This window comes from Festucalex cinctus, chromosome 11 (assembly GCF_051991245.1).
Source record: "Festucalex cinctus isolate MCC-2025b chromosome 11, RoL_Fcin_1.0, whole genome shotgun sequence".
NCBI lineage: Eukaryota > Metazoa > Chordata > Actinopteri > Syngnathiformes > Syngnathidae > Festucalex > Festucalex cinctus.
Genome location: NC_135421.1, coordinates 25,008,175 through 25,033,403, shown reverse-complemented (window position 1 = coordinate 25,033,403; position 25,229 = coordinate 25,008,175). Strand labels below are relative to the sequence as shown.

At 40.3% G+C, this 25,229-nt stretch overlaps 2 protein-coding genes across 10 annotated transcripts in view; both read left to right on the top strand.

Annotated features, from left to right (window-relative positions):
* Window positions 1–18,716, top strand: part of myo3b (myosin IIIB) — an 81,764-nt gene extending 63,048 nt beyond the window's left edge. For 3 of the 9 annotated variants that reach the window (XM_077537413.1, XM_077537409.1, XM_077537412.1), the window contains 4 exons: window positions 7,358–7,458; window positions 7,851–7,897; window positions 8,222–8,365; window positions 18,537–18,711. In XM_077537413.1, coding sequence (XP_077393539.1) covers window positions 7,358–7,458; window positions 7,851–7,897; window positions 8,222–8,351 — 278 coding nt within the window. In that variant the 3' untranslated portion in view covers window positions 8,352–8,365; window positions 18,537–18,711. Of the gene's footprint in view, window positions 1–7,357; window positions 7,459–7,850; window positions 7,898–8,221; window positions 8,366–18,536 lie in introns of all 9 variants that reach the window. The other 6 variants (XM_077537406.1, XM_077537405.1, XM_077537408.1 and 3 more) reach the window with 5 other exon arrangements.
* Window positions 18,717–21,856: 3,140 nt separating this feature from the next.
* Window positions 21,857–24,723, top strand: sp5a (Sp5 transcription factor a). The gene is made up of 2 exons (XM_077537640.1): window positions 21,857–22,281; window positions 23,018–24,723. Exons 1-2 carry the CDS (start codon window positions 22,231–22,233, stop codon window positions 24,065–24,067), a joined length of 1,101 nt encoding a protein of 366 aa, XP_077393766.1. The 5' UTR covers window positions 21,857–22,230; the 3' UTR covers window positions 24,068–24,723.
* The last annotated feature ends 506 nt before the right edge of the window (window positions 24,724–25,229 follow it).

The window sequence follows — 25,229 nt, the reverse complement described above, 5'->3', positions numbered from 1 at the left end:
GAGCATGAATATTAATAAATACAACATGTTTGGAAATGAGCCGCCGAGGTGCGCGAGCGCGAAAGGACGACTTTGCTCCAGCGAGCAGCCGATACGATCAGAGCGCTCCTCAGCGTGGTAAACAGGATGGTGCGGCGGATCAGTCAAAGCTGACTTTATGCTTTATGAAAGCTGAGCTACTTATGTTTAAAGGCTGTTTGAAGATTAGGGTTGTGGTAAACATACATGTCAAGTGAGAGAGAGAGAAAGAGAGAGATTGCGCTAAAATGGAGCAACAACACAGAGACCAATTACCTCTGCACTTCGGAAAACACTTTTTTTTTTTTTTTTATCTGCTTTGTGTGATGAAACGAAAACTTAATATCGATGTATTGGTTTTACTGTGAGAATTGTGCAGTGCGAAACGGGGATACAGTAGGAATCGATGATTGATTTGTTGCCCTGTCTTTGTACTTTTACAAGCTCATTATCAATATCTATTTTTAATCCATTTATTTGGTCACCTGCACATAATTTCACTCCACTTCTCGCTCCAAAAATTCTGACATAGTGAAAAATGTTATCTGACAAATCTGAAGGCATCCAATTCAATTCTATTTGCACTGCTATGAGATGTACACAAATTGTGCCACTTGAGAACAAAAAAATAAAAATAAAATTGCAATTGTGTCACTTTTACCATCTCATGAAAATCCAGCCTAAAAGATGATACTAGATAAGACCAGGCAGGGCAAGCACTTGGTGTACATTTGGGGTATGTTGTTTTCCATACTGCCAACTACTGGTCGGCATGCATATTACAGCATTTTGTTTTGAAGGCTTGTTTAAATGGACAATGTTGTCATCTGTACTTGAAACTTGTCCAAAGTGGGAGGGAGGGGAAAAAAATCCTGTTTTTGCTAGATTTTTGATGTAGTGGCATGGTCAGAATCAAAATCCAATTTATAGGCCAGCCATGTAAAACACACACAAAAAATTACTCCACAAAGATGGAAGACTGGCAGTTCTCTCGTTAGCGCCCCATACATGTGGTACCAAAGCCTTCTTTCGAGACTTTGCCAAATAGTAAATAAATGTGCTGATTTCGCCAAATGTTTTCTTTGTCAATTTTGGCTATCCACCAGGAAAAAAAGTATTGTCCAATCATTATTTTGATATTCCTCAATCTTTGTGAAGTAACTTGAATACTGCAAAATAATTTTTTGGAGGAAAAAAAAAAAAAAAAAAAAAGTTTTATGTTTAAACAATGATGTGTCCACTACAGAGGACATATTTGAATTGCTGGTAGTCAGGTGGCTATAACAAATTTTGTTATAACCAACCAATCAGACCACAGTAAAAAATGGTGATGTCATCAAGAGCTCTGGCTCTGGGAGAATAAATTTGAAATTTGATTAGCTAAAAAAAAACAAAAAACAGTCCCATTGCTACGATAGTTTTTCGGTTAGCGTTACTTATTCTGAAGGCCGTGGGCAGATTAGATTGACATGGCAACACAAGGAGGCTGATATCTGATTGGACGAACTGGAAACAGTGCTGCCAGCAGAGATGGCTGCCATTGGTTGGAGTTTTATGCTTTCTTGAGTGCGCTGGCTCAAAATGAGGATTTCTGGCACACTGAGGTCAGTTTCACCGCCGCGTCTCACTTTCCCCTCCCGCGGTTTCCCTCCCCGAACTTGTAAACATCTTCCCACATGTGTCCCCCCCCCCCAACAACTACCAGGTGCCGCTCCACATGCGTCCATCACCACAGCCGCAGCTTCCCCATCTCAACACGCATCTGCCAGACAAACGATCCACCCTTTCCGTGTTCCCGAGACAAAAACTGGCCCTCCCTCTCGCTGTCTCGCCCGCTTGATCTATCCGTCAGTCCTGGCGTATCGCCGTGTCTCCGCCGAATGCCTTCAGTTTTAGGCAAATTACGGGCTCTCAGCATTAGCGGCAGGCAAGATTTGGAAGGGATAGGGAAAGACTCAAGTTGCAGGGAAGGAGTTGCAGCTTGTCTGACGCTACCTACGTAATCTCCTTAATGTCAGTGGGAGTCGTTAACAGGATGTACTTCCAAACTAGTCATCATCCATCACGATTTCAGCCCCATAATCTCCGCAGACGTCGAAGGGAGGCGGAGAATAATACTTCAAGTTCTGCGGAAATTTGCACCAGCGGATTGAGTCGTTTGATTTTGGGGTAGCAAAGTTTTAACAAACAAGATTTAGAATATGTATTCAAATGAACTATATTTAAAGCCTTGTTGGACCTATAGTGAGGGTCCTTCTTTTTTCTGTCCACACTGTCAAAGTTCAGCTGCTCTAGTAGACTTTTTCCTGACTTTTTTTTTTTTTTCCTTTGCAAGATAAGAGTTCAATTTTGCCAACCTAATCTACAGCTCAGACATATGAAGAAGATGGCAAATTGTATTATCTTAAACCTTTCCGAGGGTTGTCATGACCATCTTTACTGTGTTCCATGGCATATTGTAATGTTTTGTCAATTCTTTTGTCACTCAAATGAGCTCCATGAAAGAACGCTACGAGCCATGTTTTGCTTGTCCTGAAAGATGTGCCCACAAACATATCAGGAAAAGCCTAATAGAACATCAGAACTTTATTTGGTTTCTTAAAATGGCGGCAGGTGTGCGCTCACTCCAATTTACCAGGCGTTTGAATGTGATTGTTAACTCATTTGCTCCCAATAACATGTAAATACGTTTTATTTAATGTTGTAAGTGTCCCAAAGACGTATTTATACGTTTTTTTGTTTTGTTTTGTTTTTATGCTAGAGCATACAGAAGGCTTTGATGCAGCCTCTCAGCTGCAAAGAACGGTTGCAGAAATGGGAGTTATTACACAAACGGCCAGCAGGTGGCAGCAGAACTAGAATTAGATCAACCAGGGGCCATCTAGAAAAAAAAGCTAAATTACTCACAATTTTAAATAGATTTTTGAAAACTGATGAAACTTAGCTCTCTTCTAATGCTAATTGCTGCAAAACGGAAACAGATAGAAACATACTTTTTTTTTCCTGATGAAAGAAGAGACTTTAGTCTTTGTTTTTGTAGGTTCCATGCTTTTATAGCAATAGAACACAATATTCTGTGGGCTTTGCAAAATCAGTCAAAATCCAGTAAAACAGCCGGGAGCGAACGGAATTGCTTCTGTGAAAATTGCTGGGGGTGAATGAGTTAATTATGACTACAGGAACATTATCTCACTTGTTTATCTTTTACCACTTCCGCCTTGTAAAATCTTTCTTTTGTTTTCAAGTGAGTTGTACAGGTTATAAGCCACATTAATTGTGCAAAAGGTTTTGAAATGATTTATCTTGGACTCTATTTTTTACATCACAGAAACCTGGCATTTCAACAACGGCGTGCTGACTTTTTATATCCACTGCATATGAAATATAATGTAATAGATCCTGTCCATGAAGATAAAAATCCTTTTCCATGAATGAGTTCATTCCATTGCCAGCCAGCTTTTGTTATTCGCTGATCCCTCCTTTCTGCTTACCTTTGAGTCATCTTACGCGATCGCAAACTGCATATATTATGTCCAACTACTAATGGGCGACTTCCGTAAAGACTTTTCATCCACGCAGCCGCTCTTTGAGAGCTTTCTTATGTTCCATATTTGTTGTCAGTGGAGATGATTGATTTCAGTGTGAAAAGCTGGATGTAAGTAACAACATCCTCCTTCCGCGTTATTGAAAACAGATGCAGGAACTCCCCCTCCTTCCCCCCCCCCCCCCCCCCCCCCCCCCCCGCCCGACATTATCTGCAGGAGGACTTGATCATTTTGTCTTCTAATGCAAAGCACATGAGTTAGCGTTTATTGTCCCAAATGATAAAAGGGGTAATAAATCTCAGGCGCTCGGCAAACGTTCTGGAAAATCTCTTTAACTTCAGATCTGTTTTTTGTTGTTGTTTGCAGCTGATGAAAAAGACCTTTTTTTTTTTTCTTTTTTTTTCTGTTTTTTTAAATACATGTGCCATGCTTGCGTTGTGCATGTGTGTTTGAGAAAGGAGGCAGTTCTAAGATAGAGATGAGCCGTCTGGGTTACACGTTCTTCATTTAGACATCAAACATCAAAAGGCCCTCCTCCCCCACTGATGATTTTATAATCTGCCTTTTTGAGTGTCTGCCCACTCCGACCCTTTGCCAGCCCCCCAAAAAAATGAATAAACAAACCCAGAGTGTGGTCAGGTGATCCCAGTGTATGATTTTTAAAAAGGAAATCAATACATCTTTAATTTATTCCAGTAAAAATCCCTTTTAGCGACCCTTTCATGTTGTTTCTGAGGAGCGTTGGGATTTTCGACAGATCTCCAAGTGGCATTTAGAGATGTAATGCGAGTCAACTTGCGGCTCTTTGAAAAAGAAAAGAACACCTATCTCCCGAAGAGATTTTTTATTTTTTTTTTATCTCCCGCCCGGCAAACATTTGCAACATGTACGATGGGGAAACTCTGCTGGCTTTCTTTTGATAGAGAGGAATCAATATTGTATGAACCGTGCGATACCTCCTTATTCCCAGTCCACCATTATCCCTCCCCACCCCAAACAGCATTTGGGAACCCCCAATCCAACCCCCCGCCGGTGTCAACCAGCGTCTGACCTCGCTGTGTTGTCCAGGCAGGCAGGCCACGCCAGAAGCCAGCTTGGCAGCACCCCTGCCTGCCTGCCGTCTATCTGCACGAGCAGCATTCCTCTGGGGCTCGCCTGGATCAAATGGCAGCGATTTTCCCAGAGAGAGGTGCCTAGATGGGAAGCCTGACCCGTCCTCTGATCTGCAGCACGCTCCCATCGCTGCGGGGTCAGAATGGATAAATGGCGATGCGGAGGAGCCAGCCTAAAGATTATTGCCCAACACTTTGAGGAAAATAGTCTAACGGGGATTTAAATGGCAATTACTTCGCTTCAACCACAGGTCGGAACGATTGCTCTTGATGGTCTTAAACGATGATCATCAAACTTATACAAGCTGTTTTAAAGAAATAAGTCTGAAAAGTTCGGGTTTGTAAGCCTTGTGGAGCTGATTGGTGATTAATCGTGGCGAGTAGAGGCACTACTGGTGAATCAGTGTCAACTATTTCGTAGTCAAAAGTAGATCAGACTGTTTGTTCCACCAATTAAGCACAACACCATGTGTGCCCCTAAATGTTAACATTTCAACCTAAATATGCAAAACTCATTTCATAGAAATAGGCCTAAAGACCCTGTAGAGTGAATTCAGATATTTGTTTTTGATACATGAAAGTATTTTCTTACTTGTGTATGTTTTATGGGTATGGGAATGTAAATTAGCTGTATGCTAACAGCGGCACATTTACGCAGGTATTGTACCAGTGTATCAATGTGCATTGTCACTTTCAAATAAACAGTAAATAAAATAAAAATGAAATAACTTGACCAATTTCTACAACTACAGCATAGAGTAGGCTAACAACCCAGAAAACAAAAACATTTTCTTGGACGAAACAGTTCGGTCTTGTTATTTAAATTCCCAAGTGTCACATCTTTTGTAGCTATTCAAGCTAACGTAAACAGCTAACTTCCTTCAAATTTTCTTTCTTCATGTGTCTCTGTTAAGAGATCCTACACAAGGGCACAACCATGCTAGTCATTATCATTTGGACGCATGTTAGCATGTGAGCTAGCTAGCTAGCGCGATATATTGCTAGTGGCTAGCACTAAAACTTAAAACGTATTTGATTGACAGTTCACAGTGAGGTGAAGCGTGAGAAGAGAACATCTTATTGTTTAACCATTTTAAAGCAGAATGCTTGATAAGACAAACGGACAAAGTGAGTGGAATTATTTTTAATATGATCCAAAAAAAAAAAAAAAAGTGCCCAGTGGAAAGGCTGTCATGGAGTCAAAGCGGAAAAGCAGCTCGAGAAGCTAAAATACTGTAGATCTTCATCTTTCTAGGTGTTTATCAAAACCAATAACACCCGATTTTTGCTATTTTATTATAGTAAAAGGATTCAGCATTCAGAATGTTGATTAGTTCAAGTGGAGGTTGGGTTGCACAAGGACTCGCATCATTTATATTCCACGCAACACTTTTGTGTGTCCACAAACGAAACAAAAAAAAAAAAAAAGATAAGCAAAACAAGGTCTGTGGAGTGTGCAGTCTGCTACATTTTGATCCTCTTTCCCAGCTTTGTTGAAGGATGCCCGAGTTCATTATTTGCGATTGAGCACTTTGATGCATTATCAGTGGAATAAGTAATTTGCTTATCAAACCCATTTTGGAATTATTAATATTAGTAGATCATATGTTTATATTTACCCGGACTTTTCTTTAAAAAAAAAAAAAAAAAAAAACTTTGTCAAGACCATGGAGTCAAAAAGAGGCTTTAGGTATAACTTCCTGCTGACAAATCATGTCAGTTCTTTTCTTTACAGTGCACATATCCATTCGGTATGAAATACTAAAAGGGGCCATGGTGTGCACCTTGGATGCTGGCAGAGAAAAGATTTGCTGTTAACGTTAGCTGACATGAACTTTTTGGCCGTTTACAATGCGCGACTTCAGTTAAACCGAGCGCTGCTTTGACTAACATTAAGAAAGCCGGTGGAGAGATTGGGGGGGGCGCTTTGATGTATATGACTGAGATGCGATGAGGTCTCTTCCGAGCGAGTACAAAGTAGCGTCGAGATGGAAAGAGCAAATTCAGCTTTAGTCAAGGTAAAGCGAGGCCAAGCCACGATGAAGAAGCGTTCTCACCCGGAATGTCAGCAAAGAAGCTGAAACATTATCTGCTATTAAATATGAATGCTTTATTGTAAAAAGTATCTGGCTTTAGAAGCGTTTGTAACCTTTAAAAGCCCGCGCAAGGTGTGCTCGAGCGGATGGATGAGCAAAATAGGTCTTAGGCATAAACAGTCCGGTTTTGACTGAACTTTTAATGGAGCTGTTGTGGGGGGAAAAAAAATCTTCAGACAGTTTTGATAGCTGATATCATAAAGCATATCTTTTTAATCTTTACAACTTGAAGCGATTTTCAACCAGTGGAATTTAATGTGTTTGATTATGAATTGTGTCTTATTGAAGTAAGAGAGTCAAAATACAGTGGTGAATTGTAATAAAGTTAAATAACTTTAAGTTTTTTTTATTTATTTATTACTTACTTATTTACTTATTTTGAGCAACCGTTACGCTTCCTTATCCGATAAAGGCTGAATGACTGTAATTGTAAATGACTGAAAATGAATCTGGCGTCAAGATTGAACTGCTATTGGTTGTCCTTTTTCTGTCATGCTCACATTGATGCTTTAGTTTTTGTTTTGTTTTTAGGGGATTTCACGCTAATGCTGAATTGGACCCCCGCCCTGCTCTTCCTCTGTTGCAGGTCCAGTGATGAAGCTCCAGCAGAGGACCCCTCGCCGGCGGGGCCAGCAGCCCAAGCTGCTTAACAGCCCCGAAGACAGCCTGTACTACAACCAGCTAAATGTGAGTTCAAAGTGTCCATAAAGGCCTTTGTCTGACTTTGCTTGCACATGATAATACAATTAAAGCTACCTGTGCCAGAGCCTGGAGCCCCACCCCCCCCCTCCCGACGTCTCTGCGCCTCTTGTCTTGAACATGTGCTTATGCTCTTTATCTGTTGCTTTCATGTCAGGATGTCTGCCTTCACGGTGAATAATTGATGCGGTTTATCAAAGCTGAGCAAGATGCATGCTTCATCAGACTCACTTGAGCCCTTTGATCAGGGGAAAAAAAATTATGCTGTGACTTCTGATATTATCAGCATCTGCTCGCATTCAACACAAAAATCACTTTGAATTAAAAATTAATGACTCTCGGCTCATCTTTTGACTGTGTGCTCTTGGCCCTTTCCTCAGAGAACTCTGGATTACCAGGGGAGCAAGAGGAAGCCCAGAAAACTTGGGTAAATAACTGCTTTCCAACTGGCGCGCGGCAACTGGAAACAGAGCAGGCCCTTTGTGGAATTGGAGAACCCGCAAATGGAGTTGTTGTCTTGTAATGTAAATGGAGCGACCAAAATAACAAGCTTGGTTTGAGCTTCCGCGCTCCTCCGCGTCATTAGAGAGATACATCTTACGGCTTTGTCAGCATGACCATTTTAATTCTTCAAGGTCCGAATTGAATTTGTTCTATAAATGACACAGCGGCGCACGTCGTGATTTACAAACTCTCCTGATTTTCTTTGACGACAGCGAACGCAAATCCCAACCTGTCGTCTCCCTTCCAGTCAAATCAAAGTGCTGGACGGAGAGGATGAGTACTACAAATTACTGTCAATGGCGGAGTCCATCCCTGAAGAAGAGTACGAGAGCCCGGTCCCCACCCGCCCGCCCGTTCTAGCCAGCGCTCAGCCTTAACATCGCGTCAGCCGGTAAGACAGACACTCCAAAAAACATCCTCCTTGTTGGACGTGCGGTGCCATGCACATGGTTGTTAATCCTCTCTGATCGCAGAGTCTGCGGGGACGACTCGCTTACGGATCACATTTAGACTGTGATGTCACTTTTTCGGCGCAGTAAATCACCGCCGGCTTGTCACAAGAGCAGAATCAAATATGAAAAAGGGGGACATCAGTTTACAAGCAATAGGGATGTAACGATATCCAAATGCCATGATACGATATTATCACGATATGAAGCTCACGATACGGTAATTATCACGATATTGTGGGGAGGTTGACGATATTTAAAAAAGGTCACAATATTGTTAAAAAAAAAAAAAAAAAAAAAGCTCATACGAAAAAAAGATTTTTGTACATAACATTGTTATTAGGGGTGTTACAAAAAAATCGATTCGGCGATATATCGCGATACTACAACATCGCGCGATTCTCGAATCGATTCAATAATCGGCAGAATTTTTTTTTTATTTTTTATTTTATTTTTTTATTTTTTTTTTTATTTATTTTTTTAGGATTCACACCTTGAGCATGGAAGAATGTTATATGAATGGAACATTAAGCCTTAATATTTTATTTTAATGCTGTTCAAACATGAAACCGATTACAACCTCTATAAGACTGAAATTTCAGATAAATAAATAATACATTTTCATATAAATCTTACACTCTACAAGCTTACTGATTAGTATTTTCTAAATTTGAATGAAAAAAAATCGCAACAATCGACTTATAAATTCGTATCGGGATTAATCGGTATCGAATCGAATCGTGACCTGTGAATCGTGATACGAATCGAATCGTCAGGTACTAGGCAATTCACACCCCTAATTGTTATTATTATTATTATTTTGTTAATGCACAGACATATTGAGTTCCTCCACATATTGACTTGCTTCATAGGCATATTACGTTCCCCTTCATCTGACAATTAGTTTAAACACAGAAGGGCCAAAACATCCCTAATGAAAATTAAATTGCACTAAAAAACTAGCCAGCAGAGGGTGCTAGAACTGCACAAATGGAAATCAACCTAACTTTTTTTTCTTTTTTTTTTTAACAGATGTTCCATTTAAACATCGTGAACATGACGACGACGATATTTTGGCAGTTTTAATATCACGATATCAAGCAATCATATGATAGGAGCTAAATTGTCATATGACTGTCGCAAATTGAGGACACACTATTTACTAGACTTACCTCCGATCTGATCAGGTAGATTGGTCAATAGTTTGCATAATAATAATATGCAAATTTCGAGATCGTAATCAAATGACGTCAGTGACCGGATCTGTGAAATGAGACATTACATCCATCTCAATTTCTCAATCTTATTTACTTATCTTATTTACTGCCATCGTGTACGTCTATTTTAAAGCTCGTCTATTTTTAGCCTTTGAGCTAGTAGGCGGAAGTTCCGCCTCTGCATCCTTGACCATCCAATCACAGCGTAAGAATGTTTGCGCTAGATTGTAATAGATGTGGTAGCTAAGTATAAAAATAACTTTGTTTAAAAAAAAAAATGCAAATTACGTTATTTATTGATTTGTAGTTAAAATGAATGAGAATACCATTTTTTTTTAATTGACAATATGTTCTATGCAGTCCCATTCGTCTAAATGTTGCATTCTGGTTAATATTGCGTTAGTGGAATGAATATGAGTTAAGCAGCAAAATACAGCCAATTTGATCCATCTCAGGTGGCGGCCATTTTGCCACAGCGCACTTCAGAAAACAGCTGAGTTGTGATTGGTTGTTGCCTGAGACCTGATCAACTGTGATGTCATCTTCAGTTGACAACTCGTGGCAAAATGTCCGCCCCCTGAGATGGAGAAAAAGTGCTGGATTTTGTTTCATAACTCATATTCGACAAATGTAATATTAAATCAGAATGCCAAGTTTAGACTAGTGAGGTCACATATGTCAAGAAATGTTTAAGGTTGACTTCCAATTTAATGCGTTCCGTTTCTATTGAGTCGAAGCACAACTGAACACAGCCCTTGCTCCTCTTCACTGCTACAATTTATTAATATAAATGCTGACATAATTGAATCAAGCAAAACAAGTTCAAGCAATTCAGAAGAAAAAGTTTGTTTTTTATTCTGTGATCATTGCAACACGAGGCCTCAAACACAGTGGTGTTAAAAGCATTACATTGAACGTCTTAACACAGATCCAAAGACAAATCCTTTTGAAGCTCAAAACTCTCAGCACATGTTCTTCTCACTGAGATCTCTCAGTAGTCACGAGAAGCTTTCCTCCCCCTCAGCCGTGGAATCACCACCCGGACAGGACCCAAACTCACTGCCAATTCCTCCCTAAATACTCAAATTTGTGTGTCGGAAATTTAGGCCTGGCGAGTCGATTTTTTATTTTTTTTTTCCCCCCCTCTTTCAATTTGCATATCATTTACTGTATCTCTCTTTGTTGACACCCGGGGGCCTGAGAGGAGATTTTGATCTTAATAGGAAGAGTAGGGTGGTATGACTGAGGATCTGATCTTGCTTATATTCAGAGGGGAAAACATTAGAGCTCTGCCTAGATAGCGAGGCCGTCTTCACTTAGCTTGGGTTTAAAGTGGCCTGAGGTGATCACCCAACTCCACTTTTTAGTACTGCGGAGGTCAAGCACAGACTCAGTGCCTTTTACAACTGATACTTTTGGACAGCAGTACGGACATAAAAACACTTTCTTTTCTTTCTTCAAAAGATTTGGAACAAATAAGCAACAAAGAAATTGAGCACTTTCATTCTTGTTAATAATTAAAAGTTCTAAAGTTAAATGACACTGAAGTTGCACAAAACAAGCAAGAAGTTTTCCTTTTAGTGATGGCAAAGAAGAAATCTGTGGTCATGTCATAAGAGCCTGAAAGATAACTTATGACTTATTGTGGGAATGCTGAAGCAACAACTGGGTATAAATAACCCAGTCTTGGTTCAGCCCTTTTTGGACCCAGCAGTGCGTTAGTTCGCTATTTCACCCAATTTGGTTTGCTTTTAACCCAACATTATTAGAGTGCAGTGGTACCTTGACTTACAAGTAATGTAAATAAGTAAATTGAGTTACGAACATGGTCACAGAAACAACTTAAACCTGTTAAGTCAAAAGTACCACTCTACACACTTCAAAGTTGATTTTTTTTAGTTCCAGTGTTGAGAAGTGGCAGCTGCAATTAAATTGCATAAATGATAGCACATGGATCTTCTTCGATTTAAGGTCATATTTAAAGAGGCAAAAATAATTAAAAAAAAAAAGTCAAAGCGTAATAGTGCAGACCACTAGCAGTGTTATAATGTGGTGTCATAGTTAGTTGAGAAGCTTTTCACCTCCGGTTGTAGTCACACAGACTGCAATAATTACTCCCTTGCTGGGATCGTTGGTTCCTCTGAAGAGCAGCCGGAAATAGGTCACCCCAGCACCCTGTAGTGCATCTTAAAAGTACACTGAATCAATTAAGTGTGATCATGCTCCCCTGATTAAGTTTGGCCCTGTTCTACCACGGAGAGAATTTCAAATAGGCCCACTGGTTCTGAATAACAAGGTTGGACCGTAGTGACAAACGGCGCCAGTGTGGGAGTTTCTTGGCTGCCAAATTAACACCCTGGATGATTGCCTGTGTTAGCATATGAGAGAAAATGAGCGGAGGCGTCATAGATGAATGTGTGACGTGAACCGACAAATGTTATGAAATATGGTCGGGGGGGTTGTACAAGATTCTGGCGTGCTGACAGAGATGGCAAACGTAATCATACTCTGTACCTAAGTAGAAGTACAGATATATTTGTTAAAAATTTAAAAAAAAAAAAACAGTTGAAGCTCTGTGGTTTATTCTTTTCAAAAAGCCTGACTAAAACTACAGCAAATATTACTTCAAAAATAATATCAAATAATGTAAATTTACTTCAGTACAACAGTACAAATTAATTTTTATACATTTTCACAATAAAAAGAAATTCTTCTCAAAATAGTTTCCATCTTCTACTAACTTGTGTGTTTGTACTTGGAGGGGGGGGGGTCCAGTTAAATGTCATGTTAATGCTTCAGAGCTAACTAAAGTTGCTTGAATGTTATGCTAGCAAAACAACGTGGTACCATAGCTGTGAACTGACAAAAAAAAAGTTAAATTAGCTGAATAACGCACGATGTATAAAAACCTCCCCGCAAAAAAATTGTTTCCCTCTTGTATTAACTTACCATACGTAGTGCTCGTACTTAAAAAAAAAAAACAAAAAAAAACAAAAACAAAAAAAAGTTGTTTCAGTTCTATTAACTTACCAAACGTAGTGCTGGTACGTTACCAAAAAAAAAAAAAAAAAAAAAAAAAAAAAAAAAAAACTGACTGTTGTTTCAGAGTTAGTTAATGTTGCATTTATGCTAGCAAAGCAACGTGTTCCCATAGCTTTGCTAGCACTGTGAACTGACTAAAAAGAAAATGCTAAATTAGCTGAACGCACAATATATAAAAACCTCTGCACAAAAAAAATTGTTTCCCTCTTCTATTAAATTACTGTATATACTGCTTGTAGTTAAAAGAAAAAAAATGATCCTGTTGTTTCAGAGTTAGCTAATGTTGCTTGATTTTATGCTAGCAGCTTTGCTAGCACTGTGAACTGACTTTAAAAATATGCTAAATTAGCTAAACAACACAAAATGTAGAAAAATACTTCTCCACACATGAAATAATTTCCCTCTACGATTAACTTGCATATAGTGCTTAAGAAACATATGCTACATGTCACTTGATGTTATTTAAGAGCTAGCTAGCGTAAGAACGGCTTTTATGCTATCTAAACAGCACATTCTCCTATTTTTGCTAACATTGTAAACTAACAAAAAAAAACTGTTAAATTCGCTAAAGGTAACTGAAAAACACACCTATATGTTTTTTCATATTAGTTGGAGAGTTTTTAAAAGCCATATGCTTGTAGTTTTTTGGCTGCCATGCAAAATAACGTATTCACCACAAATTGTGCTACAAGAAATCTTAAATAAGGCCATAGATGGAGTTTTCAAATGTGGGGAATAAAATTAAAAAGTTATTAGTAACGGGAAAAAAAACAAGTAAAGTACAGATACCTGAAAAAACTGCTTGATAAAAGTTAGGTACAGGATTTTTGTTACTTTCCACCACTGCAAGCTGAAGCTTTGGCAGGTGAACAGAGAGATACAAGTTTGAAATAAAACACGTTTCATTTTTTTGTTTGTTGTTTTTTTATACATCATCATAAAATCGTGTTCCTTCTTGTTTTTACTCATTAAAAGTGCCAACATCTGGCATGTGAGAGGGCGTTACTTTAATATGGCTTACACTACTGCCGGCGCTATTCCATTCACTTCAACTGTATGTTCTTCCAGTGGTTTGCTCATAAGAGCTCGTATGCAATACAGCACTGATTCATTTCCCTCCCCAACACTTTTATCCAAAGTTCCCAACAACCTTTATGGAAATCGCTGGAGCTGCAGCCCTAACAAACGATGAAAAGCTTTTTTTATTTTATTTTTTTTTATTTTGTGAAGAAGTATACTTACCTTTTCACCTAATAGTGATGTCTTACTTCAAAGCGAGGACACGATTAGGCCGACATTGTCCTGTCTCTGTATCCTCTCAGTTCAAAGGGAGAGTTTGAATACCGCCGTTTCATGTGAAGCCTTTTCAAACACTGTTTTAATGCACTTTACCTGCTTTTGATATCCAGATGAGCCCGATTTTCATCACACTGGGTTGTGCTCTACGTCATTGTTGTGAGCAAGCCCCCATTTCCGAACCCTTGCGACAACGTACCAAAATGCAAACTTGTCAAACGTCAGCATTGAATCCATTTACATGAACTGATCTAAGTTTGCACTTGATCCCAAGCAACAATTAGTTCTGGGAAAACGTGAGTGGGTAAGATACTTTAGTGGAAATGACACGGATGAAGGCAGACATTGCGATTGCTCTTTGCTGCCTCGTGGTCGCAAGCGAACAAACGGACAAACACGAGCGTCAGCCGGATGCCAGATGTGCGCGGAGGGCTCTGAGCGAAAGAACATTGCCTGCAGACAGTATTAATGAAGAAAGTGTCGGAGTGGGGCGGAGAGAGGGGAGGGTAAAAAAAAAAAAAAAAAGAGGCGTCGAGCAACAAGGAGATAAAAAAGAAGCTGTTGAGTTGCATCAAAGGTCTGCTAATGACAAAAGATGCCATTGGGGTTACACTGGCTTTTGTTTCCAGCTTCCTCACACCTGCAGTCAGCTGAGGGGCTTCCAAGCGCCGTTTTGTTGTTAACATTAGCACGGGTATTAAAAAAATAAAATAAAAAATAAAAATAACAAAGTTTGCTACTTGCTAAACTTAGCTGTGACCAAATGTTTCACCCCAAGAACTACAGAACAGTGTTTGCAGTGTGCGACCTGGCCACCGGGGGCAGTATAATACATATGGCCAAAAACAAAAGAAGGGTTTCACAACTACTCTCAGTGACTTGGTAAGCAAAGAGGAAAACGAATATATGTGATATATTGTCTGTTTACATACACTAACAGTTGAAAATTAAATGTGAACGTATTTGAAAATGTATTGTACTTAACATTGAATTGTGTACCACTGAACTATTCTTAAAGGGATACTTTACTTATTTAGACATTTTTGGCAGTCAAATGTTAATATTTTGCCGAAAATAAATTTGATATTTTCATTATTTTTCACGTACAATTAGTACCTTTAAAAAAAAACATTTTGCAACTTGCTGTCAACTGAAAAATGACATCACAAGGGCTCAGGTAACCAATCACAGCTCAGCTTGTAAATGTCACATGACCAAACCTAGAAAACAGGTGAGCTGTGATTGGTTACATGAGCCCTTGTGATGTCATTTTCAGTCGACAGTAAGTTGCAAAATGTGTTCTCAAAGGTACTAATTCTAATTATATGTGAAAAATAATGAAAGTATCAACTTAATTATAGACAAAATATTAACTTTTTATTGCTATTATTGGCTAAATAAGTGAAGTATCCCTTTAAACATGGGTATTAAAAGTAGGGGTCTCAAAATTTTGTGCATTAATTTTGACCACCCCTTACTTGGAAAGCTTGAACTGGGGGAATTCTATGCGCGACGCAGCAGGCACATCCACGTCAGAATTTAGTTGTAATAAATTTGATAAATATGCATATATTCGTAGAGAGGCATATTTCTATTTAACATTTTTTCCCACTTTTATGTTAACAAGAATATGAAACTTAGAAAAAAATATTGTACATTTTACTGTGCATTTAGAACAGTTCTAAAATGTGCGATTAATTGTGAGTTAACTATTGAAGTCATGGGATTAATTACGATTAAAAATTTGCATCGCCTGACACGCCCATAAATTGTAAAGAGAAAAACAATTAAACAGGCTGTGTGAATACTGACAAGCTCCATTCTGATATGTTTATTTTTGTTTTGAGTTTTAAATCTTGTATCGGAATTTTATTCAGCGATTCTTTCACATACCACTAGAGGGAGCCCACATACCATTAGAGGTACTCGGACCGCACTTTGCGAACCACTTCTCTCAAACAATCGAAACGGTACGTGAACGTTGTTATTCTGCCGGCCGTGAAAATTCACCAACTTGAAAGTTTCCTCGCTGCCTCCGGTGCTGGAAGGGGACTTGACAAATCAGAGCGTGAAATTGTGATTCGCCTCTCTCCGTTTGTAGAGCGCGGAGGGCACGAGCAGACTTGGCATGGCCGAAGGTGGAACCGGTTTTGTTTTGTTTTTTGCCCCGCCGCTGCGTTCCCAGATGGAGCGACCAGCTGCCACTGAATAAACACTGGACGGGTAACAGTGTGAGAAGCGCCCGCCGACTTGTTTTGGTCCGGGATGCAGAACGAAAAAGTTGTCATAGCCAAAGGGTGGAGGGGGAGTAACATTTGGATTGGAGTCAAAGATAAAATAATGGAGGGCGAGATTACCAATTTGGGTACGTGCATAAAACCTCGGTTTTTGAACATAATCCGTTCCAGAAGGCTGTTCCAAAAGCGAATTGTTGGAAATCCGAAACAATTTTTCCCATTATAATTAATGTAAATAATTTTAATCCGTTCCAAGTCTACAAAAACTTTTTCCAAGTTTTTTTTTTTTTTTTTTTTTTTTTTTTTTTTTTACTATTTTACACCATAAACTGCACTGTATACTGTTTACCATAAATAGAAAAGGGTAGAAATAGACACTGTTTTATTTTAATACAAGAGATCCTATCTAAATTAAAAAAAATAAAAAATAAAAAAATAAAAATTAAAATAAAAAAAAAACATACTTGCTTTCTTTGGACCCATGATTAGGGGCTACATGATGCAAAACTAAAAAAATAATAATAATAAAAAAAATAAAAATAAATAAATAAATAAATAAAGATTTGCGTAATTAACAATGAACAGGTCTGCTCCGAACAAACTTGCATTCTGGGCATTCGAGTTAGCTCGGCTCTTTTTCCCGGGTGAGTCGCGTTCAGGTACGCTCGGCTCTTTTTCCCGGGTGAGTCGCGTTCAGGTACGCTCGGCTTTTTTCAGTTTGGTCGATTTTTTTTGGACGGGTTCTGAGACATAAAATTCTCGAATTTTCTGGTCGAAACCCGATTTGGTCGAGAACAGAAGCATTCGAAAACCGAGGTTTGACTGTATTTATACTTAAAATGTTACTCTTTAAAAAAAATGCGACGGTAAATTTAAGGTGCGTCGCCTTAATGTTGGTCCCACCGTGAACTGTAAGTGTGTCCATTGCGGTTCCCCTCTTTAAGTGTGGGATTATGGCATCCAGGGTGGGCTGCTGGAAGGTACAATGACCCGCCCCGCCTATACGTGACCCCCGGGCCAAGCTGCATATTGCTTTTTTGCGGGTGAACATGCACACATCTCCCACTTGATCAAGAGGGGGCGAGGCGGGGGTGGACTTGTATCGCGTTGCAGTGGAAATTAGGGGAGAGCAAAGTCGGAGTTTGTGTGCGTCGGGGGGGCCGCGAACAATGGCGGCTTTCTGTCAGACTGCGACTTCAAAGGTCTGCTGAGTGACTGCTCCGAGTTCCACTTTGTTGTCGATCACTGAGGAAATTCACAGATGTTTTCTCGTACGAAGACGCCATTATAGTGGTTCAAGTACCGCGTAGCCTCCAGCGTCGCCCCACCCCCCCAACCCCACCCTCCCGCCCTCTCAAACACACCCCTCTCCTCTCTCACACAGGATGTGAGACACCCACCCTCTAACTCCAATTTCTCTTGTCGAAGAGAGAAAAAAAAAAAAAAAAAGTTCCACGGTTCTGAGTCTCATAGCAGATAATACGGAATGTTCACGATATTTATTTTTTATTTTTTTTATCACAATGTCCGCAATCAAGTCATACTATACATATATATCAGGGAGTGCATCTCTCCGATAAGACGATTTGACACGTATCTTGACACATAGTTTGATATGATTCAAGGACGATTTGGTTCGATTCATTGGGATTTCAGTTCGATATAGTACGGCTCAGTTTGACAAGGTACGATGCAAGTTTTTTTTTTGGCATCATTTTCATAAACTTGTCAGTACTTTGTTTACCATTTCCTACAAAAATATATATCTCCAATCAAAAACAATTCAATATGTATATCGATAAGTTGAATTGATTTGGTTTGATTTCATATGCTCACATCTTTTAAATCAAAACCCATTTTCTGATCAAATTTTTTTTTTGTTACACCCCTAATATATGTGCAGAAACATATAGTACATATTTACAGTATATACTTGTACACATATATACATAACAGAAAATAAATAAAATGGATGGATACCAGTACCCCAACTAATGAGTCACTTGTTCTATTTTATTTTATTTTATTTTATTTTATTGCTTTGCCTTGCAAGCTCATTTTTAAGTTATAACGCATATATATATATATAACATTTAAGAATTACATACATTTCATTTACTGGATTTAAAAAAAATCTTTTTCCATTCATATTTGTTTCATTTATTTTCACTTTTCCCCCAAAAATTGGTCTCAATTTAAAAATGTAAATATCATATGATCTCATACTAAATATCACATTAAACAGATTGATGGTGAAAACGTGTGCAGGTGATTTGGGCTAATGTGACTTTGGATCTTTTTTTTTTTTGTCTCCTCTGCAGATTGCCTTCTTCGCCAGCAAAGTCGACCTGAAACCAAAAAGCGTCAACAAACTACATCTCTTGCACATTTGTATTTATTTATGACAAAACTGATGTTTTATATGGCACAAATAAACGTGGTTCTATTGTGATTTGGTTGCTAATGTGCCTGTTTTTCTCCATTTCGTCAAAAAGGGGAACGATACCCTCAGAAGTTGCCACCTGCTGTTTCTTAGATGAGGTTTGTGCAATCTCCGTTGTTTCGATTGCCACAGCCAAGACTGCACATTTAATATGTCTTCAGGGCAACACAATTTTGCCGTTATTTGTGTCTTTTATGTCCAAGACCAGTGGCAAAGAGGTGGCACCTGTTGAATATTATGGAGGAAATAGTTTGCTCGTTTTGCTCAATTAATCATCAGGCCAAAGTACAAATAATAAGTTGGAATACATCAGACGAGAGTTGAACCCACTCAGACTTTTCCCGTGTTTTTTTTGGCACTCCTAACAGCAGCTTCACCCCTCGTCTTAAATCGACTCCCCGTTTTGCTTTTTAGTATGCGCCAGGCAAACTTTGACTCGAGCGATGTGACCCTGTCAAACTTGAAGCGTGGCCGTAAGATGGTAAAGGTTTTCCGCAAGTCGATTACCTCGGGCGCCGGACATTGTGTTGGAGCACATACTTGGGGAATTTCTCCCAAAACTATTTCAAAGCGCCTGCCCGGCCAAATCCGTCCCTCAGCTGGAGTCCCATTGAAATGCATGAAAATGTAAGAAGTCGAATTTATGTGCTGAACCGAGTTTCTCAAAGGAAGATATCAATTATTTGCCAATGCTGCTGGTTTGCGGTGTCAATGTACTTAACATGTATGATCCAAATGCAGCTTTTCTAGCGGAGAGGCTCACATTTGATTGCAATTTCAATCTGGTATCGATTTAATTCATTGACTCGTAGCCTTTTTCACTGAAGCGACCCCCTTCGCTCCCGGCTGTTTTACTGGATTTTGATTAATTTTGCAAGGCCCACGAAATATTGTGTTCTATTGCTATAAAAACATGGAACCCACCAAAAGAAAGATGAGCGTGTCTTCTTTCATCAGGAAAAAAAAAAATGTTTGTTTCTGTTTTGCAGCAATTAGCATTAGAATATAGCTAATCTACATCATTATTCACAAATCTGTTTAAAACAGTGAGGGGAAAAAAGCGTTTTGCAACATGGCCCTAGATCTCTTATACTCTGCTGCCACCTGCTGGCCATTTATGTAAGAACTACCATTGCTTCAACCATTCTCTTCGGTTCAGAGGCTGCATCAAAGGCTTCTGTTTGCTCTAGCATTAAAAAAAAATAAAAATAAAAAAACGTATAAATACATCTTTGGGACATATTTACAAACAAAATAGATAATTTGAGACAAAATAGAACGTATTTATACATTTTTGGGAGCAAATGAATTAAGATAATCTGAAAGCGTGACTCTTCAGGCCTGATAGAGGATTTAATGCCTAACTTTATCTTGTCTTATATATTGTCATATCTTAATGTGTAAAAATAAGAAGAATGAAACAAAAATCTGGGAAAATAATAATAATGAACAATAAATACTAAAATAAATAAATCTGCCGCTTCTAAATGAGCTAACATCAAGCACAACAAGCACAAAAGCTTCAAGTGATGGAATTGGAAGTGTAAGTGGAAGAGGCAAAGATACGACATACTTACATATTTATAAAAAATACATTTGCTACTAAAATATGCGGGAATCCCAAAGCCAATTTTTGGATGTGTAACGTTGCATTCAGAACTTGGGATAGCAACCCCCCCCACCCCAAAAAAAAAATAATAAAAATAAAATACAATAAAAAACAGTTCTGGGAGATACCGACACCAAAATCAAGTTAAAAAGACTTTCGAGTGATGCGGCATGACTCCTTCTTGTGATTGATTCCAAGTCATTCCTTCAGAACCTCAAAACTTCTCAAAACCACTACTAACCTCAGTGACCCAAATCATGCTTTGCCTTCTCAAAATCATTTCCTTTTCGACTGCTAAAAACCTCGTCCATGCATTCATAACCTCAACTACTGCAATCGAATCTTCCATGACACCTCATCCAAATCATCTATCATCAACAATATATGGATTTTCATTTTCCATGTTTGGAGTTCATCGAAAAGTCACCAGTCACTCCCATTCCGAATGTTTACGAAACGTTGCCTCGTCGCTTTGCCTCCACTTCATGTAAACAAGCTTAATCTGCGCTAGTGTTCATATCATTCGGCCATGTGCGTGCTTCTTGTAGTTGTAGCTTACATGGCTCCAGCCCAGCAGGACGACCCCCCACCCCCCAACCGCCCACCCACCCGCCATCTCTCCCTCATGACTGTGTGTGGAAAGCCGTGGGAGAGGACTAAGAACATTAATCCCATCAAAGGAACACATCTAATTCAAAAATCTGCCTCTCCAAACTAGTTGAGTGTACAGTGATTGTTTCGGCTGGGGGAAGCTTGATAACCATCGCCGAGCTGATATTCACAACTATAACAAGTTTTATCGCCTGTTTCAGAAAAAAAGTACTTTTGACTTTATAAAACTATGACAACAATACTGGGGAAAAAATGCCATCATCATCATCATTGACTCATCTTTTAGATGAAAAATAGCATGTTTACCCTTTATAAAATGGACAATGGTTTCCTGTTTGTGCTGTGAGCAACCATAAAGACTTTTTAATCAAGACATCACTAATCGAAAGGAGAACTCCCATCTGGGACTTCAAAGATGCTGGAACGTGACTTAAAAAGAAATCTCAACTCACTTCAACATAGTTCCAAGATGCCACAAGAGGGCGTGCTCGCGATTGTCATTTTGGTCTCACCTCTGCCATCTAGTGGAAGAGAATAATTAAGTAAAAGTGCACTTCTGGCGTCGGGAATAAGAAGCGAATGACTCCGAAACACATCTTAAAAGCGATAAAAACCCCACTATTGAAACGACTGAAGTGTAAAACAGCAAAGTAGAACAGAGACGCCGATTTCGAAGAGATGAAAAAGTCGTGGCGTCAAGTCGCTTGATGTATCCCCCCATCGAGTTCTCGGAGATCTCCGGAGATAACAATGTCACATTGTGGCTCTGCGTTCTACTACAAATCCTTAATTACAAAAAGCGGATCAGATGACTGGGACGGCCAACGGTGGGCTCTCCGGGCGGCATGTGGGGGGGCTTTGATCGGGGAAAATCCAATTATTTGTCTATATACATTTCCCACATAGTGATTACTTCATTAATTGTCCCGCCTTTATCTCCTCCCTCCCCCGCCTCCCCTTGCTAATAATCAGCTCCTTTATCCCACACCACAAACACACCATAGCAGCTTTGTGGATTCAAAGGATTTGCTTGCTTCTCTCACAGAACCGCCATTCTTTGATGATTGGACAGCGGCAAACTTCAAAGTCTGCCATCTTATTTGTGAGTGGCTGGCAGCCCACCAAAGTGCTTATCACGTTCTCTCAAGTGATCCGCCGCCGCGTCAGATAGTGCAAGGAGATCCGCCGGAGAGGAAGGCGTCACGTCGGATGCTCGCTCCAAACTGACTTGTTTTTGGATGAGTGGGCTTATTTTACCACCGATGAGCACACTTTTGTTGAATTAAGACACTTTTTTTTTTTTTTTGGGCGCGTTTGTATTGCGCGTTTGTTGCCCAGGCGGAGGAGGAACATGGCAGCGGTGGCTGTTCTGCGGAACGAGACGCTTCAAGCTTTTCTGCAGGTTCGTTTGGAACAACTTTGGGGTCACTTACTTTCTTTGCATAAATATGATAACGTATTTTTTTTTTTTTATGTATTTTTATGGGTCAAATCATCGTAAGAAAGTTGAGAATAAGTCCTAATTCAAGTCGAAACTTTTTGAGGGACAAGCAAACAATCTGGTCTGGCGGTACACCTGCCCTGAATTATCTGTTAAAAATCGGAATTTACTGTATTTAACTTGTTTTCTTTTTTAAGTGACTCGGAACCACGACGTTTTAAATACATTTATAGTTAAATATTTGAGCTGTATGTAACTGTATGCTTTGTTTAGTTAGTGTATATCGTAAAGAAAATCCGTTTCTGCTCATTACCTCATTCAGCTGAGACTGAGAAACTTAATAGAAATTCGATTTAATTTTATTATTCATGTAGAACTCCTCTATATCGTCAAGAGAGTAGCTTGTGATGCTTTGTTAAGCAAATGAGACCAACAAACTAGTATAAATTCATTTTTTTAATTATAATTTTAAGAGGCTTTGCTTCAATATATGTACATTTTAGTAGAGTAAATCTTCAAGAGTTGTTTCTCAAACTTTCTCAGCTAATAAGACCGACAAACAAAATGTAACAATATGTTGTATTTTTCCGCTTATGAGGCAGACAAACTACAACAGAAAGTAGCGGTGGACCTATTGAAGTGGCCATGTCAAGTGTCCCCCCCACCCAATCTGAAAAATGTCTCTCACACGTTCCAGGACCGCACTCCCAACTCTTCCCCGGAGAACTGCAAGCACTCCCCGCTGGCTCTCCTGGCCGCCACCTGTAACCGCATCGGGCACCACCACCACCACCACCACCACCACCACCAGCCGGGCTCCAGCCCCCCCGACTTCCTCCAGGTCCCCTACGACCCCACCACGCTGGGCTCACCGTCGCGCCTGTTCCACCCGTGGACTAACGAGACCAGCCCGCCCGGCAACCCCACTTTCGGACTACCCTCCAAGCCGCAGCCGCTGGGCTCGTTCGGCCCCCCTCACGAGTTGCCCCTCACCCCGCCCGCCGACCCCGCTTACCCGTATGACTTCTCGCCGGTGAAGATGCTGCCGTGCTCCATGCAGTCGGCCTGCCCGCCCACCTACGTGCCGGCCGTCAGCTACGCGGCGCCCGCCCCCATCCCGCCCGCCGTGCCCACCTTCGCCCAGAGACAGCTGTCGCCCAACCCGGCCGAGGACATCCCGTGGTGGAGCCTGCAGCAGGGCAACCACGTGGGCCACCCGCACCGCTTCCAGCTGCAGCGCGGCCTGGTGCTGCACGGCCACACGGCCGACTTCGCCCAGTACCAGACGCAGATCGCCGCCCTCCTCCACACCAAGTCGCCCCTGACCGCCGCTCGCCGCTGCCGCAGGTGCCGCTGCCCCAACTGCCAATCGGCGTCCGCCTCCGGCGCCGCCGACGAGCCCGGCAAGAAGAAGCAGCACGTGTGCCACATCCCGGGCTGCGGAAAGGTGTACGGCAAGACGTCGCACCTGAAGGCGCACCTGAGGTGGCACTCGGGCGAGAGGCCCTTCGTGTGCAACTGGCTCTTCTGCGGCAAGAGCTTCACGCGCTCGGACGAGCTGCAGCGACACTTGAGGACTCACACGGGCGAGAAGCGCTTCGTGTGCCCGGACTGCTGCAAGAGGTTCATGCGGAGCGACCACCTGGCCAAGCACGTCAAGACGCACCAGAACAAGAGGAGCAAGTGCGGGGACAAGGCGGCGGCCGAGCACGTCAAGCGGGAGGACTCCAGGAATCTGTTTCTGTGACCCTCGTGTTCAAAACACTACAAAAATAAAAAGTTAGTGCAATACTTTTGGGGGCGAGCTGTTTTTCTCCATCACTGCAACATTTCTGGCTGTGTTGTGTTTATGACCACAGAGAGGTTTGAAATCACTTCAACATGTCTTACAGTGGAAGATTTGCCACCCGCCCCCTCCTGTAAATACTATTTAATAGCTTTTGTTGAATGAAAGTGTAAAGTTTTTAAGCATGCTCTTGAGAAGGTTTGCTATTGTTGATATGACCCAAATACAATGTGAGAATAAAGAATATAACATTTTTTCAACTGTCCGTACAATTCATTCACCTCACAGTTAAGTTTTGTGTTAAATGGGCCTGGTTATGTGTGAAGATCTTTCGATTTTTTTATTTTTTTTTAACTTTGCTCAACTTTTCCACAGGACAATTTGAAGCATTGTCAATCACTTTGGGGTGTCAAACTCATGTTAGCTCAGGGGCCGCATGAAGGAAAATATATTACAAAGTGGGCCGCATCGGTAAAATAACGGTATATAACTTAAAAACGATTGCCGTCACTAATACGCTGATTTTCTCTATTTGTGTGCCAGCCCTGAATTACGGAGCTCAACTGTCATCATATTGTTCTAAAAAAAATAATAAAAATGCAAATGGAACCCGGCAACACTGAGTCCTGGATGTGTTAAATCTACCTGTTTTGCATATATATATATATATATATATATATATATATATTGTTCCCAGAAAGTATTGCGTGACGCAGTTAATGACGTTATAAGGACGCTAATCCTTGTCATATCTATTTGTGTTACCAGTAATTGAATTTGTGTCGTATTTAACATGTTACTCGGTCTATGATTAAGAAAAATAATAATTAAACAAACCGTAACTTTAAGTTGTGTGTAACATCATGACATCAGGACGATTCCCCCGTACAAGTTGCATTGCTCATCTGAGGACTGCTTGTGAAGTTACAAATTTTATATATTTTGACTGTGGCCGACTGTAGTCCGACATTACAAATTATTTTTTTTACTTTACAAAATCATCTCGCGGGCCGGATTAAACCACATTGTGGGCCTAATCCGGCCCGCGGGCCTTATGTTTGACATCACCTGGTTTAGAACAATACAAGTTTTGTTGGTGTCTGCTCTTCAAATGTAATCATAC

Bases quoted from the DNA above. Each gene is read 5' to 3' on its own strand.
- sp5a (XM_077537640.1), top strand. From the start codon at position 22,231: ATGGCAGCGGTGGCTGTTCTGCGGAACGAGACGCTTCAAGCTTTTCTG. The intron at 22,282-23,017 runs GTTCGTTTGGAA...CACACGTTCCAG, and splicing joins CGCTTCAAGCTTTTCTGCAG to GACCGCACTCCCAACTCTTC.